The 12,623-nt window shown below is 42.9% G+C and overlaps 1 protein-coding gene across 3 annotated transcripts in view; it reads left to right on the top strand.

The window, feature by feature from the left end:
- The window catches only part of Dic1 (Dicarboxylate carrier 1), a 47,065-nt gene extending 35,063 nt beyond the window's left edge, over positions 1-12,002 (top strand). For all 3 annotated transcript variants that reach the window (XM_050176996.3, XM_050176997.3, XM_055069825.2), the window contains exons 8-10: positions 976-1,056; positions 5,744-5,800; positions 8,720-12,002. In XM_050176996.3, the coding sequence (XP_050032953.1) occupies positions 976-1,056; positions 5,744-5,800; positions 8,720-8,824 (243 nt within the window). In that variant the 3' untranslated portion in view covers positions 8,825-12,002. The remainder of the gene's footprint in view (positions 1-975; positions 1,057-5,743; positions 5,801-8,719) is intronic.
- The last annotated feature ends 621 nt before the right edge of the window (positions 12,003-12,623 follow it).

Raw genomic sequence — 12,623 nt, 5'->3', positions numbered from 1 at the left:
CACTTGTGTGGAAATCCAAGCAAATCTGATTGCTTCCAAGCGGAGCATGAGGCGGGGCATTATTAGATATATTTTTAAGCCACTCTAAGCCTAATAATTCGTTTTTGTTTGGTTGAACAAATTTTTCAGACTGCGATTTTTTTTTACTATTTTGCGGTCCCCACAATCTCGAGAAAATCGGTCGGCGACTGTATACACATCCTCATATTATCATCATTCATCAGCCCTTTTGCTTCCCGTCCCTTTTCCCCAGTGCAGAGTAGGAGGCAGAAGCAAGTTATAGCTCAGGCAGACCTCTCTGCCTTGCTCTAAATAAATTTCCTTCTCTCTCTCTCTCTCGTTGCATAAAACTGTTGTGTTGTGGCAAAGCAAACTTTAAAGGCAAACTGCCAAGTGAATCAATGACGTGCTTTTGTTTAATTAGACTTTCCGGATAATTTGACCAGTTTCGACGGTCCTGTCGTAATCAAATTGATGGAAGTCGACTGTACTTAGTGTAGCAAATGGAGAACCGTAACTAGACTTTAACATTCAGTTGTTGTGAAACATTTGGTTAGGTTCGAATATACGAAAATATTGGATAGTTTCCTTTTTCATGCTAATACTAGTTAGCATGTAGTATATGATTCATATCTGAAACTTTGAATATTCATCTGCCCCTAATTCTGACCCACAGCAGCCACATTCTTGTGGTGATGAAATACAAGTATAGTCATGTATTGAGCATTACATTCGCAGTAAATTCTTGCTCTTGGTAATTGCAAGCAAAAAAGTAGCTAATTGTCCTTTTTATCAAATCTGCATAAATCTCTGCTGTTTCACCTGCATTGTAATGACTGCTCACACAGTATGTTCACCTGTTTTCACTTATTGCAAGCTAACAGTTCCTTCAAAAAAACATGTTATTGGTGACGGCAAAAACGTTGACACTTTTGGATTTTATTTCTGATGATTTCGTGATCCCCTTTGTTGCAGGCTGGCATTGCGACGACACTAACGCAGCCCTTGGACGTCATGAAGACACGGATGATGAATGCTAAGCCAGGCGAATACAAGGTGAGTGTTTAACAGCAGTGCTGTTCTACTTGCTCTTTTCGCTATGTTTCTCGGTGAATTGTGCATTCCCATGAAGCTTCTTGTAGCAACAGACAACATTGCAACAATCCACTATTTTTGTGCTGTAGCACAGTGTGGCAAATTCTTAACCTACCGTATTTACTCGATTGTGACGCGAGTTTTTTCCGCGATTTTTGTTGCTTAAACTCGACCCTCACATTACATTCGAATATTAGCAAAATTGATAATTTTAAAGGAAATGCTCTAAATCTCGCAGTTTTTATCGTTATGTTGGCAACCTGAACATCTCGATCCAATCTGTAAACAAGTCGATCAAAGTCTAAACTTGGTTTTTGTTGGAATCTACGCCATTTTCGCTGTGCTTTGTGACTGGAGTTACGGTTACAGTGCCGCAGCACCCTATGGCCTTCTGCGCTTCGATTCCATTTATTCGTGATGTTATGGCATCGTAGTGCATTTGGTGTGACACCCGCTTTGAGAGGCGAGCAATTTCGACGGCGGAGAGGGTGGGAAACTCTGCCGTTACTCGGCAGCTCGTCATCAACGATTCACGACAAGACCAACGGAAGGCCCTCTTTAAGTCCAAGGCCGGCTGGAAGAGCTCTGCGGACCTCGTAGTGACCTGCTAGTGTCCACAAATGAAATGGCTTTGTGGCCTCTTAAGAAGTACTTAATCTCAAACAAGCTAGGAGATGTTATTCTCGGGTGATCACTTTCAGAGATAGTTTCGCTTTTGCGAGGCTTGGCTCGTCCTGGCACTGATCCCCTCAGAGTACATGGCTGACAGCACTCTTGGAACTGATAGCAAGCTTGCACAGTGCCAAAAACACTTGTCGCGGACACTTTCGGTGACGAGTCACGCAAACTTTCATGAAAGTGAACCTATCTCTGAAACGGATTGCCCGAGGGAACTTGTTTGCGTATTGGGATTTTCTTGAATAAGATTCCCATTTCTTCTTCCTTTCATGTCGTGTTACATTCGTGGTTTTATTTTTTTTTATTTCACTTGACTGGAAAGTCTGTCCTCGCGTTACAATCATGGTCGCGTTACATCTGAGTAAATACAGTACCTTTGCTGCAAGTTTCTCAAAGAACAGCACAAGTAGAGTCAAGGCTCACTAATTGGACCCTGGTAATTCTAAGACTAGGTTAATTTGAACATGCCATCCAGTGCCGTATTTTGTAACTACAGTCGATTCAGTTTATAACGGGACTGGTTTTAACAATATGTCGGATATAACAACGAGCAGTCAATGCATTGTCAACTTTTGTATGTGTTCTATGCACAGGGTGTCTACCAACCGGGAATACCGGGAATTCTCGGGGAATTTGTGCCTCTATCAGGGAAAATTAGCTGTAATTTTATTGAAAGGGTCGAAAGTCGCAGTAAAGCTGGCTCGAGTAACAGACAGGAATCTTAATGAATCGTCTTTGACGCCCTGTCGTCGGCTGGAGGAGTTGCCAGTGTATAGTCAACGACCGACTTTCCGGATTCCTGACAATTTGGACGGCTTCGCGGCACCACCACGTACCCCATAGAGTCAATGCATCAGAATGTCTGAAATTTTAGATGCAAGAACTCTTTGCCGTCCAATTTTCTGGAATTTTGCTGTGACCGCAGGTCTGAAATGGCATTAATCAAAGCCACCACTGCTGCCATTTTGATTACCTCGCCACCTTGAACCGGCGCTCTCGCTCGCAGATCCACTGGCAGCCGTAGCCACCACTGCAGCAGCGCTAGGCCTAGCTGCTTCGACGTTCGCTATGAAGCTTCTTGCTGTTGGGTGTCGTGTTTTTTATTGAGACATTGCCGCTTTAAGCAGTGGTATGGACTCCGCCTTTGTGGTCGTGATTGGCTTAGAAGCTTGGAAAACACGTAGCGTTGCATAATGCCGGTTCCCAAAAGTCAGCTTTGCCTCTGTATAGAAATGTTGCTAGGTGAAGCACGTGGAAAAGCATTGCAGTGAAGCATAACAAGCGTGGGAAGGGGCTATGCCACGGGACACAGTATGTATTCTTTAATTATACAAGCGTGCACCCAGTATTTCCTGTCACAGCACGAGCACCGATATGCCTAATATGTTTACCGACAGGCCCTTAGAGCGTTTTTGAATGTGCCTCTGGTGGTTTGAGCCCTTAAGGGCAGTAAAGGACACATTTATTTTTCCAACTGGCTGATATTTCTGACATTTTCGTGGCCCCTAGGGAATTAGAAAAATCGGACTTGGACCAAGGAGATGCTTCAAGTGGTCTGTGGGGCGAACGAGTGGCGGAGAAAGGACCTACGCATTGGGGAATGAACGGGAAAGGAAGCGTGCTGCCGCCGATTTGAAGGAGCTTGAACTCAAAAAACAAAGTGTTGGCTGATGCCGAGATGCAGGTGTCTCTCATCCAAACCAAAATAAACTCTTTAAAGCAGTGAAACACAACACTGAGGCAATGTGCGTGGGCTGAGAGTATGTCACGACAGTTGAGGTTGACTTACAAGCTGTTGAGAGAGAATCTCAATCTCTTTGTAACAAATTTGAGAATCTCTTTGTGACAAAGTTCGGGCCTCAAACCACTGAGCTTGCTATCAGTTGATAGAAATAGCTCATATTCGAATATATTTGCTTCTGTATGCATCTCCTTTTTATTCGTATTTGAGAATGTCCGACTCGATATGCTTACTGGAGAATGATAGCATCGTGTGATAAGGTTTCAGCCCGTCTTGACATAAAACATAGTTCTGCATCACTCAGGGAATTTTGCAAAGGCACTCAGGGAATACCTGGAAAACTCAGGAAATTCGGAAATGTCAACTTGGTAGACACCCTCCAAAACAAACCACTTACTGCAATGTTCCCACCCCATGCTATCACCAGGGAAAAAGAAAGCGACCCACTGTACTCCACGCCTTCGCCACACCTGCCTTTTTGTAGCCACATGGCACGCCTTCGTTGCATCATGCTACGCCTTGGAGGCCTTGCACGCCACTCTCCCATCACCCTTTCACCCCTCCAGTACATGAGTAGACTGCCATCTAGTCACTGAGAATGTCCTTAATGAGAGGGAGAAAAAGAAACGACCTCGACTGCCAACTCACCGCTGCTGCTTGAGGCCACAACATAGTGGCAGTGAGCAGCCACACAAGTGCTTGGAGTTGGTCATAGATAGAAAAAAGGGGGTAAGATAAAGGGGAGTGTGGCCTGGTGTGGCGTTTGACTTGGTGCTCGGCAATGGAGCAGTGGCCACATGCCTGCATGGCCATTGCAACCACAAATTTCTCTACTGTGCTCGGCATGATGGTTGTGGCAAGGAGATGCTTCATTGAGATTCAGTGCTAGGTATAGGAGGGGACAAACTTTGACAAAACCTTTATGAAATACAATGTAAGGCACTTCCACTGCAGGATGCTCGCTAGCGTAAAACTTGCCAACTGCATCGCCATGGATGAGTCGTTGCTGGTTGGATCACTCTGATGACAAAATGACTGGGGGATCTATTTAGCACTTCCAGTGGCTTAAATAAGAGGGTGAGGTTGAAATGCTTTAGGAAAGGAAGACGTAACATGCTAGTAAAAAAATACAACATGGCATTTCTTGCTCCTTTTCTGCACTGGAGCCAAATAGGCAATAAACGAGGAACAGGTATTTCATGCTGCCTATACCATCAGGTGGCGCTAACATTGGAACTTTTACGTCATCATTCGTTGTAACTACACCTCTCGCAATTGTGGGTTGTCATGTGGAGAAGCCGAACGTCAGGAGGGGCTAGTCATGTGGGGAAGACAAATATCAGGGGATGTAAGAGACAAATGTCCCTGCAAGATGAAGGGAACAGCAGATGTGTACTGATGTTCCTTCTGTCCTGTGCCCTTCCCCTTCATTCTTAAATGTGCTGGAAATATTTAGTCAAGTTTTCTACTAGCCTTACTTTCTGCATTAACCAATCGGGATATGTGTAGTAAATGAAAGCACATCTGCTGTCAGTATGAAAACGTGTATAGTGCACATGCTGCTTTCACAGCACAAAAAAAAAGTTCCAAGGACCTTTCTGTTCTACAGAAGTTCTCATTACAAATTACAAGCATGCCTCGTTTGCATAGGGGAGAGAAAATTGCAGTTCCCACAAAGATGGAATTCAGAATAGAAACTAGGAGTCTGCACTGAATAAACGCATGCTGACACAGTAGACATTTGTTTATTGCATTCGTGGTTAATTCCATTATTAAGTGGATAATTCAGAATTGTTTTTCATTCTCGTAAAATGCAAGGTGACAAGATATTGATTTATTTATTAACTATATAAAATATATTTTGCTGTATATTCATAGTGATATTTGTAGGCTTAGTGGCTTGAGCCTACGTACTCGCACCTTCGCTTAGTCTTGTTATTGTTAATTTACCTCGTGTGTCATTGGATGCGGATAGTCCAGAACAGGCTTGAATAGCCTTAACGTTAGCATTGCATCACATAAGAAGCAAGAAAACTGTACCTCCAATGTCTTGTTCCTGGCTTACATGTTTTGAATTTAGTGCATTAGGGACCACTCACAATAGTGGTAATATTCTCTTCACAGTTAATATGTTTTGCATTGCAAACGTTTACGTGTGTAGCCTCTCACCTTGTGCAGCATGGAGCTCACCACATGTTTTTTGTTTCTTCCCCCACTCTCTCTTGGCAGAGTATATTGCATTGTGCCCTAGAAACAAAGAAATTGGGGATCATGGCTTTCTTCAAGGTGAGTTGGAATGTCGAGAAGGTTGGAATGGCTACTGGAACAGTGCATCTGAACCTGTTCCATTCACTGTATGCGCAGTACTACAATTGGTCTTCTCTTTTGAAGGATGTAGTTTTTGTGCAGGGCATGATAAGGCTTTTAGGCATTTGTCTTGGGCTAAATGCTAGATTTGCATAACTATGATGCAACAGTGAATATTCGCTAGTTTACAAGGAGAGTACTGTTTTGACAACTAGGAAAGTAAAGTATATTGTTGTTTTAATATTAGTGCATTATACTAATGTAGCTAAAGGTTTAAGAAAGACATTTAGCATAATGTAATGTGCTCATTGATGTACCACACATTGTACTGTGCTAAAACATTCACTGTTCTGTGCTTGCTGCGGGTAAGACCCATGCTTTTTCCTATGCTTGGGTCTCTGTGGGAGGGTGGTGTGAAGTGGTAGCTGCCGTGGCCACACTTTATTTAGGTGGGCCAGCCACAGGGGCCGCGGGATCTTGGGAATGGCCGACACCGCGGCCGCTCTGGACAAGCACGCTAGTGTGTTCTTTTTTCATGCTACCCACACGTGAGCCATCTGCTACGCCAGCTCTGGAGGTGATAGTCGCGCCGCTTCATCTCTTTAGTACACTGAGGGGTTGCTTTGCTGCGAAGTAGACTCATCTGACGGTGACGGTTGCTGTGTCTTACCATGTCAAATTAAAAAGAGTGCCTCTGTTGTCCAAATAGTACCAGCATCAAATTCCCAATACAGTAGAACATCTCTGATATGCTTTTAGGGTCAGTGGACAAAAAAATGTATGATCCCAGAAAATGCAACACCAGATAATACTTGTAGAAGCGCTGCTGATGAAACAAAAGCTACTCTCACAGAAAACCATAAGTTGAATAGGTAGCCAAGAAACTTTTGAAAACCCACTCAGTAAAGCTTGTTATCGCTGTCCGGTCATTAATTTAATGTTAAATGCTTTTTCAGAGCTGTCTAGCAGTGAATCAGACTTAAGTGAAGTGGGTAATTTTCATTTGGTACCTTGGTCGAATCATCCATCATACAAACCTTTTCTTGAGCCTCGCAGGCCTCTTTCATTTTTCGCACAACCTCTTACAGTCAACTTCTGTTAATTTGATCCTGACAGGAACAACAAAACTAATCAAATTGCCTGGTGGGTTGAATTCAAAAGCAGGAAAAGACTGAAACGCCATCGATTCACCTGGCAGTGTTTGATGTTAAAGTTCTGTTCATCGCAGTACAGCCGTGTTACGCGGTGATGCACACCAAGCAAGGAGGGGTGTACTGTTATGAGATGTAGCATGCGTTCCTTAATTTACACACGTACATGCACCATCACCGGTCACAGTACGATCACTGAGGCACATAACTTTACTGGCAGGCCTCTTCTAAGTTTTAGATAGACGCCCACTCTTTTGTTGGCTTTAAACGTCTCGAGTTTCCGAGTTTTATCACCTTACTGCTTTCCTTATGTTGTGATAGCAATTGTATGGGCACTCCAGCCATATTTCTGCCGTCGGCGTCGCCGTCACCGTGACGTTCCATACAAAGTTTGAAGGCGATAAAACCATTGCCGTGTGCCGTATACTGTATGTGCGATCGAGAAACGTGGGCTGGAAGCATGCCCTCTCCTGTCGCGTGCGAGGCAAGGGGTCAGGCGAGGAAGGAGGGGTGTTTTTCTCTGGCAGCTGCTAGGGTTCTTCAATGTCCTCCTCGCCCACTGGTCCGTACAGAGTGGAGACAACTGCGGCATCTACTATGGTGTTGGGCACACGAATGACGTAGTAGGCACCCCTGGCAGACGCTGTAGGGATGCGTGGCTGACGTTCGTGTGTCTTGAAAGCAATTGCAATGTTTACAGATTATGCGTAGTGCCGGTAGCTTCGTATGCACTTTGTTTTCAACGTTTCATTCGCGTTGAAGCAAGAGGTGCATGAAGTTCAATGCGCTTGCTGCTGCCACGATTCCTCACTTTAGAATATTTACAGCGAGTTTCCATGCTCATCAAGCAAGATGTGTTGATGTTTGTTTACCTGTGTGTGCATGACATCATGCTTATTAATTTAGTTAGAACATGTTGGCGGGCTAGTTGGTTTTAATCCAGGATAGAATGTGTAAGCGCGACTGAATAACGACTTAGAAAGCAGACACACAGAGACAGTGCTGTCTCTGTGTCTGCTTCTTCCTACATCCTCATTTAGTCATGCTTACATATTCTGTCATTGTTAATTTAGTTAGTAAGCGAATATTTCCAAGTTTATGTAGCTGCTAGAACTACTATCCTTACTTCGTAGACCTATCCACTAATTTGCTATTGCAATTGGTGCTTACTCATTCATAGTAAAATATTTAGCACAGCAGTGGTGCTTACTCTTTCGGGCGAAACTGCGACTTTCTTTTTCGCTAGCTTTCCCAAAACACAGATGGCATTTCTCCATATTTCTGTATTAAAGCAACTACACAGGGTATGAAAGGTCAGGAGACAGCATCTGCGAATGTGGGTTAGGGATTACTACTTGTGACTTCATCCACATCCTCTAGGCTTTCCACTTTATAAGCTGGGTTGATATTGGCAACTGGCAACGATCTGAGCATGGCAATTTCAATCCTGCAGTGCGCAATAATTTTTCAAGGTGACGATTTCCAATGGTAACATGTGATCGTCAACATGGGCATTGCCAACAGACAATGATGCATTGGTGGTGTACTGTCACAGTTATTGGATGTAACTAAAGTGTATGTAATGCACATTACCCTTTGGAAACTAGGCGAGACCAGTCCTTCAGAGCGTAAGAGTGGGGAAAGCATAATAAACAGGGATCTATGAATGAGGTTCTATTGTACATGTTGACCTAATTTCTTCTGTCTTTCAGACTTTGATTCCTGTACCTTTTCTTTCTTTTTCCAGGGTTACGTCCCAGCGTTTGTGCGACTGGGCCCACACACCATCCTGACTTGGGTCTTCCTTGAACAAATGCGCCTCAATTTTGGCATTGTCCGATTCACACACTGATCTTGCAGCGCCTGCTTCACCATGCTTGCGGGTCTGCGACGAGGGTGTGCTGCATTGACTGTGTCATCAACCACGAGCCCACCAGCAAAGTGACTCCCTGTTGACCTTGCGCTGTTGCAAAAGCACCCCTTAAATGATAGCAATGTGTAAGAGCAAGGCGGTTTGGCATCTAGGCAGGAAATGGCTAGCTGTTTCACTTTGTTTTTTTACTTTCATTGATCACATGTCGCTGCTTCCGCTCTTTGATGCTTAGGTGAGGTTGTTGCTGCCTTCACACATCTTATATTTTATATTCACATTATTTTTTGTACTGAGACTGTCAATCCAGTTTCAACACATTGGTAAGTTTGAAGGCGAATATAAATTACTTGGATTTATCGCGAGCCATGTTGTTATGTCCAGTGCTTCGATACAAGGATGATGGATGATATGAGGTCCATTCTACTGCATTCGACTGATGACCAGTGCTTTTGTGTTTAAGTATTTCGCACACTCTACCATCACCAGTCAAGTAAGAGCTATGTATACATTCTAATGTACAATGCATCGATATCAGATTGATGTCACATTTGAAACATGGGACTACTGATACAAATTAAATATTATTTATGGCCATGTTGGCAGCACTACGAAGACTAGCAAATGATTCTTATTTGGTCCTAACATCAGGATATCAAGAGATAAATGTTGGAAGTAAGACTTCTAGCTTCAGGTGTTTCAAAGCAGTCCTTTCTAGACTGAGGGCCATGTTTGAATGTTGTCTATGCTATGCACAATGTAGAAGTAATTCTTTACGTGAAAGCTATGAATAGAACATCATTTATTAAACTGAAGTGCAAAACTTTATGCCAGAATCACAAGGTTCCCTGGACTCTATATTTGTTTGCTCACCATAGTATTTTCTTTAAGGTTGTGTACTTCTGTATTGACTAGGGCCTACCTTAGTTTATTAAACACATTAGATTTCAGCAGCTATTATGGAGCGGACTTGTCTTAAGCCATTGGTTGTGCTCACCACTAATGGCCAGTGTAATTCTCGTGGTCTGTTGCTGATGCGTCAACGTTTTATTTTTGCGGCCACAGCACGAGTACTAAAGCTTGGAATTGCTTCTGTTGTCTTTAATATTGCACATTGGGGTTAGGTTATTGCGCTAATTTCTCAAGATCTGCAGCATGAGGCAGTTGTGATGAAGTTTTTGTGCAGTTAAGTTAAATTCTACCTTCCTGGGCTTATGCCAGATTGACTAACCTCTGCCTTTAGCTTTGTCGCACAACACTTCCTGTGTGTAAAAGGCAGTGCTAAATCGAATAAGTTGAGACTGTTGAAATGTCATCTGGACAGAAAGGATTGTGCTGAATTTGGACAGACACCATCAAGGGTGACAAATTATCCTTAAAACGATATCTCTGTCCACGCATGAAAGCCTTGGCAATTCATTTTGAACAATACTTCTGTAGGTGGCCAAAACTTCAAGTTCCTCATTTCTTGCCTTGGTCAGAGTCTGTACTGTTACATTGCTAGGCTGTTGCCGCTGCCGCTGCTGCTCTGGCCAATTGCCAGCATTTGCATATGCTGGCTAGCATATGCTACCAGCAAGCACTAGGGCTGTTGCTTAAGCTGTCTGTATTATTCTAATATGCAAAGTTCTTCAGTTATCTTCTGCAGGGTTTATGCCTGCACATTAGAGTGTTCGTGCTTTGCAGAGAAGTTGTGATGAAGCTTCTACTTCTTGTTTGACCACTGCTTTTGACACTGCTTTTGAATGGCTCTTTTTAAAAGAGCGCTGATGCAGGTCTTTTAAGCTGTTGAAACCCTACCACATGGTTCTTGAACATAAAAAGACGTAATGAGGTAAATACTTCCTGGGTACCAAAGCTTAAAAGGGTTCACATTAACATATTTGGTGCCATGCTGTTATGATTCTGAATTCTACCTAAAATGGCCCAATTTATTACTGCAGAATCTTTTATGAAAAGCAGTGTAGACAATATTTTAAGCATTTACTTAAAAAATCTCAGCCATTTATTGCAAAAGTCAACCTTAATATAAGCACTATACAAGAAAAAAAATATATATCTGACAAAAAAAAATGAAAATTGCCAGACAATGAAAAAGTATCTTCGACAAGCTAAGCTTGTCCTTGGTTATTTTTAGCGCAAATGGGTGGAGGAACTCGGCTTGCCCATGACACAGAAGGCGTTCAAATATTTAGGAAGCTTAAGTGCTTCGCAGTATTTTTGCTAGCGTTTAGCAGCCTTGAACCTTCTTTTACTGCAAAAGAATGATGCCAACAGTGTAGTCAGAGTATTCGTATAATATTTTTGTCTGCGTTTTGACTCCTATCATCAATGCTGCTCCATAATGTTAACCTGAGGCAATCTTACGCTATTCATTTTCATGTTTAGGCTATATTTGACTTTTTTAGGTCATGTACTGCAAAGTAGGAGCTGAATTCTGCACATACCAGGTTAGTATAAATGTAAGCCTTTCCCCAATGCATGAAATTAAATTATGGCATGACAGGGAGGGGGGCTGGCATCTTAGTTTTCCTAGGTGCGCCACAAAGTATACCTAGGAAATCTAAGCACCAACTTGCCCAAGAAGAAGTCCTTTTGGCGTCTTAGTTTTTGTTTTGTAACACATTGACAAATTTTTTTGCCTCGTAATATTGTTGAAACTGGTGACAGACACTGTATTTCGCTGGCTAATGTATTAAATTCCTTATAATCTCTCTGAAAGCTATTTAAGTATTTGATTGATTGTGCGAGTGTATATTGTGATTTATCTAGTCAGTTATGTGGGCACATTTAACATTGTGGATAGGATCCAGGTGGCATCTCTTCAGCACAATGATAAAAAGAAAGCTTTCTATGGAGTTGCAAGTTTGTCAACACCTAATTAAAGGTGCACTTTATCATCAACAAAATCTGACTGTCACAGACATTGTGATTATATGAAATGAAAGGGAAATTTCTGTTTTACTAATATTGGGAATAGGGCACAGTGCCATGTTTTGGGCTACCATGGTGTTTGATGAATGTACATGACTTAATGTTGTTTCTTGTCAAGATGTTTAGATAGTAACAAATAGATATGAATACTTTTATTGATGTGAATTGTTTGCAATTCCTCGCCTGCATGCTCAAGTATTAAATGGAAGCTGAAGAGTATGTTGAATTCAATAAGAGGCTCATATACGGATGCGGGAACCTTATAAACCATGAAGGTAAAATTTTGGGGGGGATTTTTCACTTAGGAGCGACGCAATCGTCGGTTAAAATTGCGCTGTAGCTCCGCCCCCCGTCGAGTGCCGCGCGCTGCTGCTGACACTGACGATGCGAGCGGAGACCGGAAACTGCGGCGTAGTGACGTCAGCACTGGTGTTCCGCTCCTTTGCAGTCTCCGCGACCATGCCAGACCGGGCTTATTTCTGCGTGCGTGCTGTCCTAATCCGCTTCACTCGACCCTACATTCCTTTGCTTGTGTGTATATATAGGAGTGGTAGTTGGCGTGCGAAGCATCAATTGAACTTGTAGGCCGATCATGCCGGCGTACTGTGCTGCCTACGCTTGCACGAACACCAGCGGCCGCGACAATGTTCCGTTGTTCCATTAGTTCCTGCAAGACAAGAAGCTTTCAGCTAAGTGGGAGGCTGCTGTGAAGCGAAACAACTTCAAGCGCTCAAGAACAACAGTGTAGTCCTCTAACCACTTCCGTGACGATTACTACCGGAGTTTATCAATAATGCATGCTTTGGGTTCTCCTAAAAAAAATAATTAGCACGCTGAACGGAAGGTG

This window comes from Dermacentor andersoni, chromosome 8, assembly GCF_023375885.2.
Source record: "Dermacentor andersoni chromosome 8, qqDerAnde1_hic_scaffold, whole genome shotgun sequence".
Taxonomy (NCBI): Eukaryota; Metazoa; Arthropoda; class Arachnida; order Ixodida; family Ixodidae; genus Dermacentor; species Dermacentor andersoni.
Note: the sequence above shows the minus strand (reverse complement) of the source record. Positions and strands in the feature narration are given on the sequence as shown.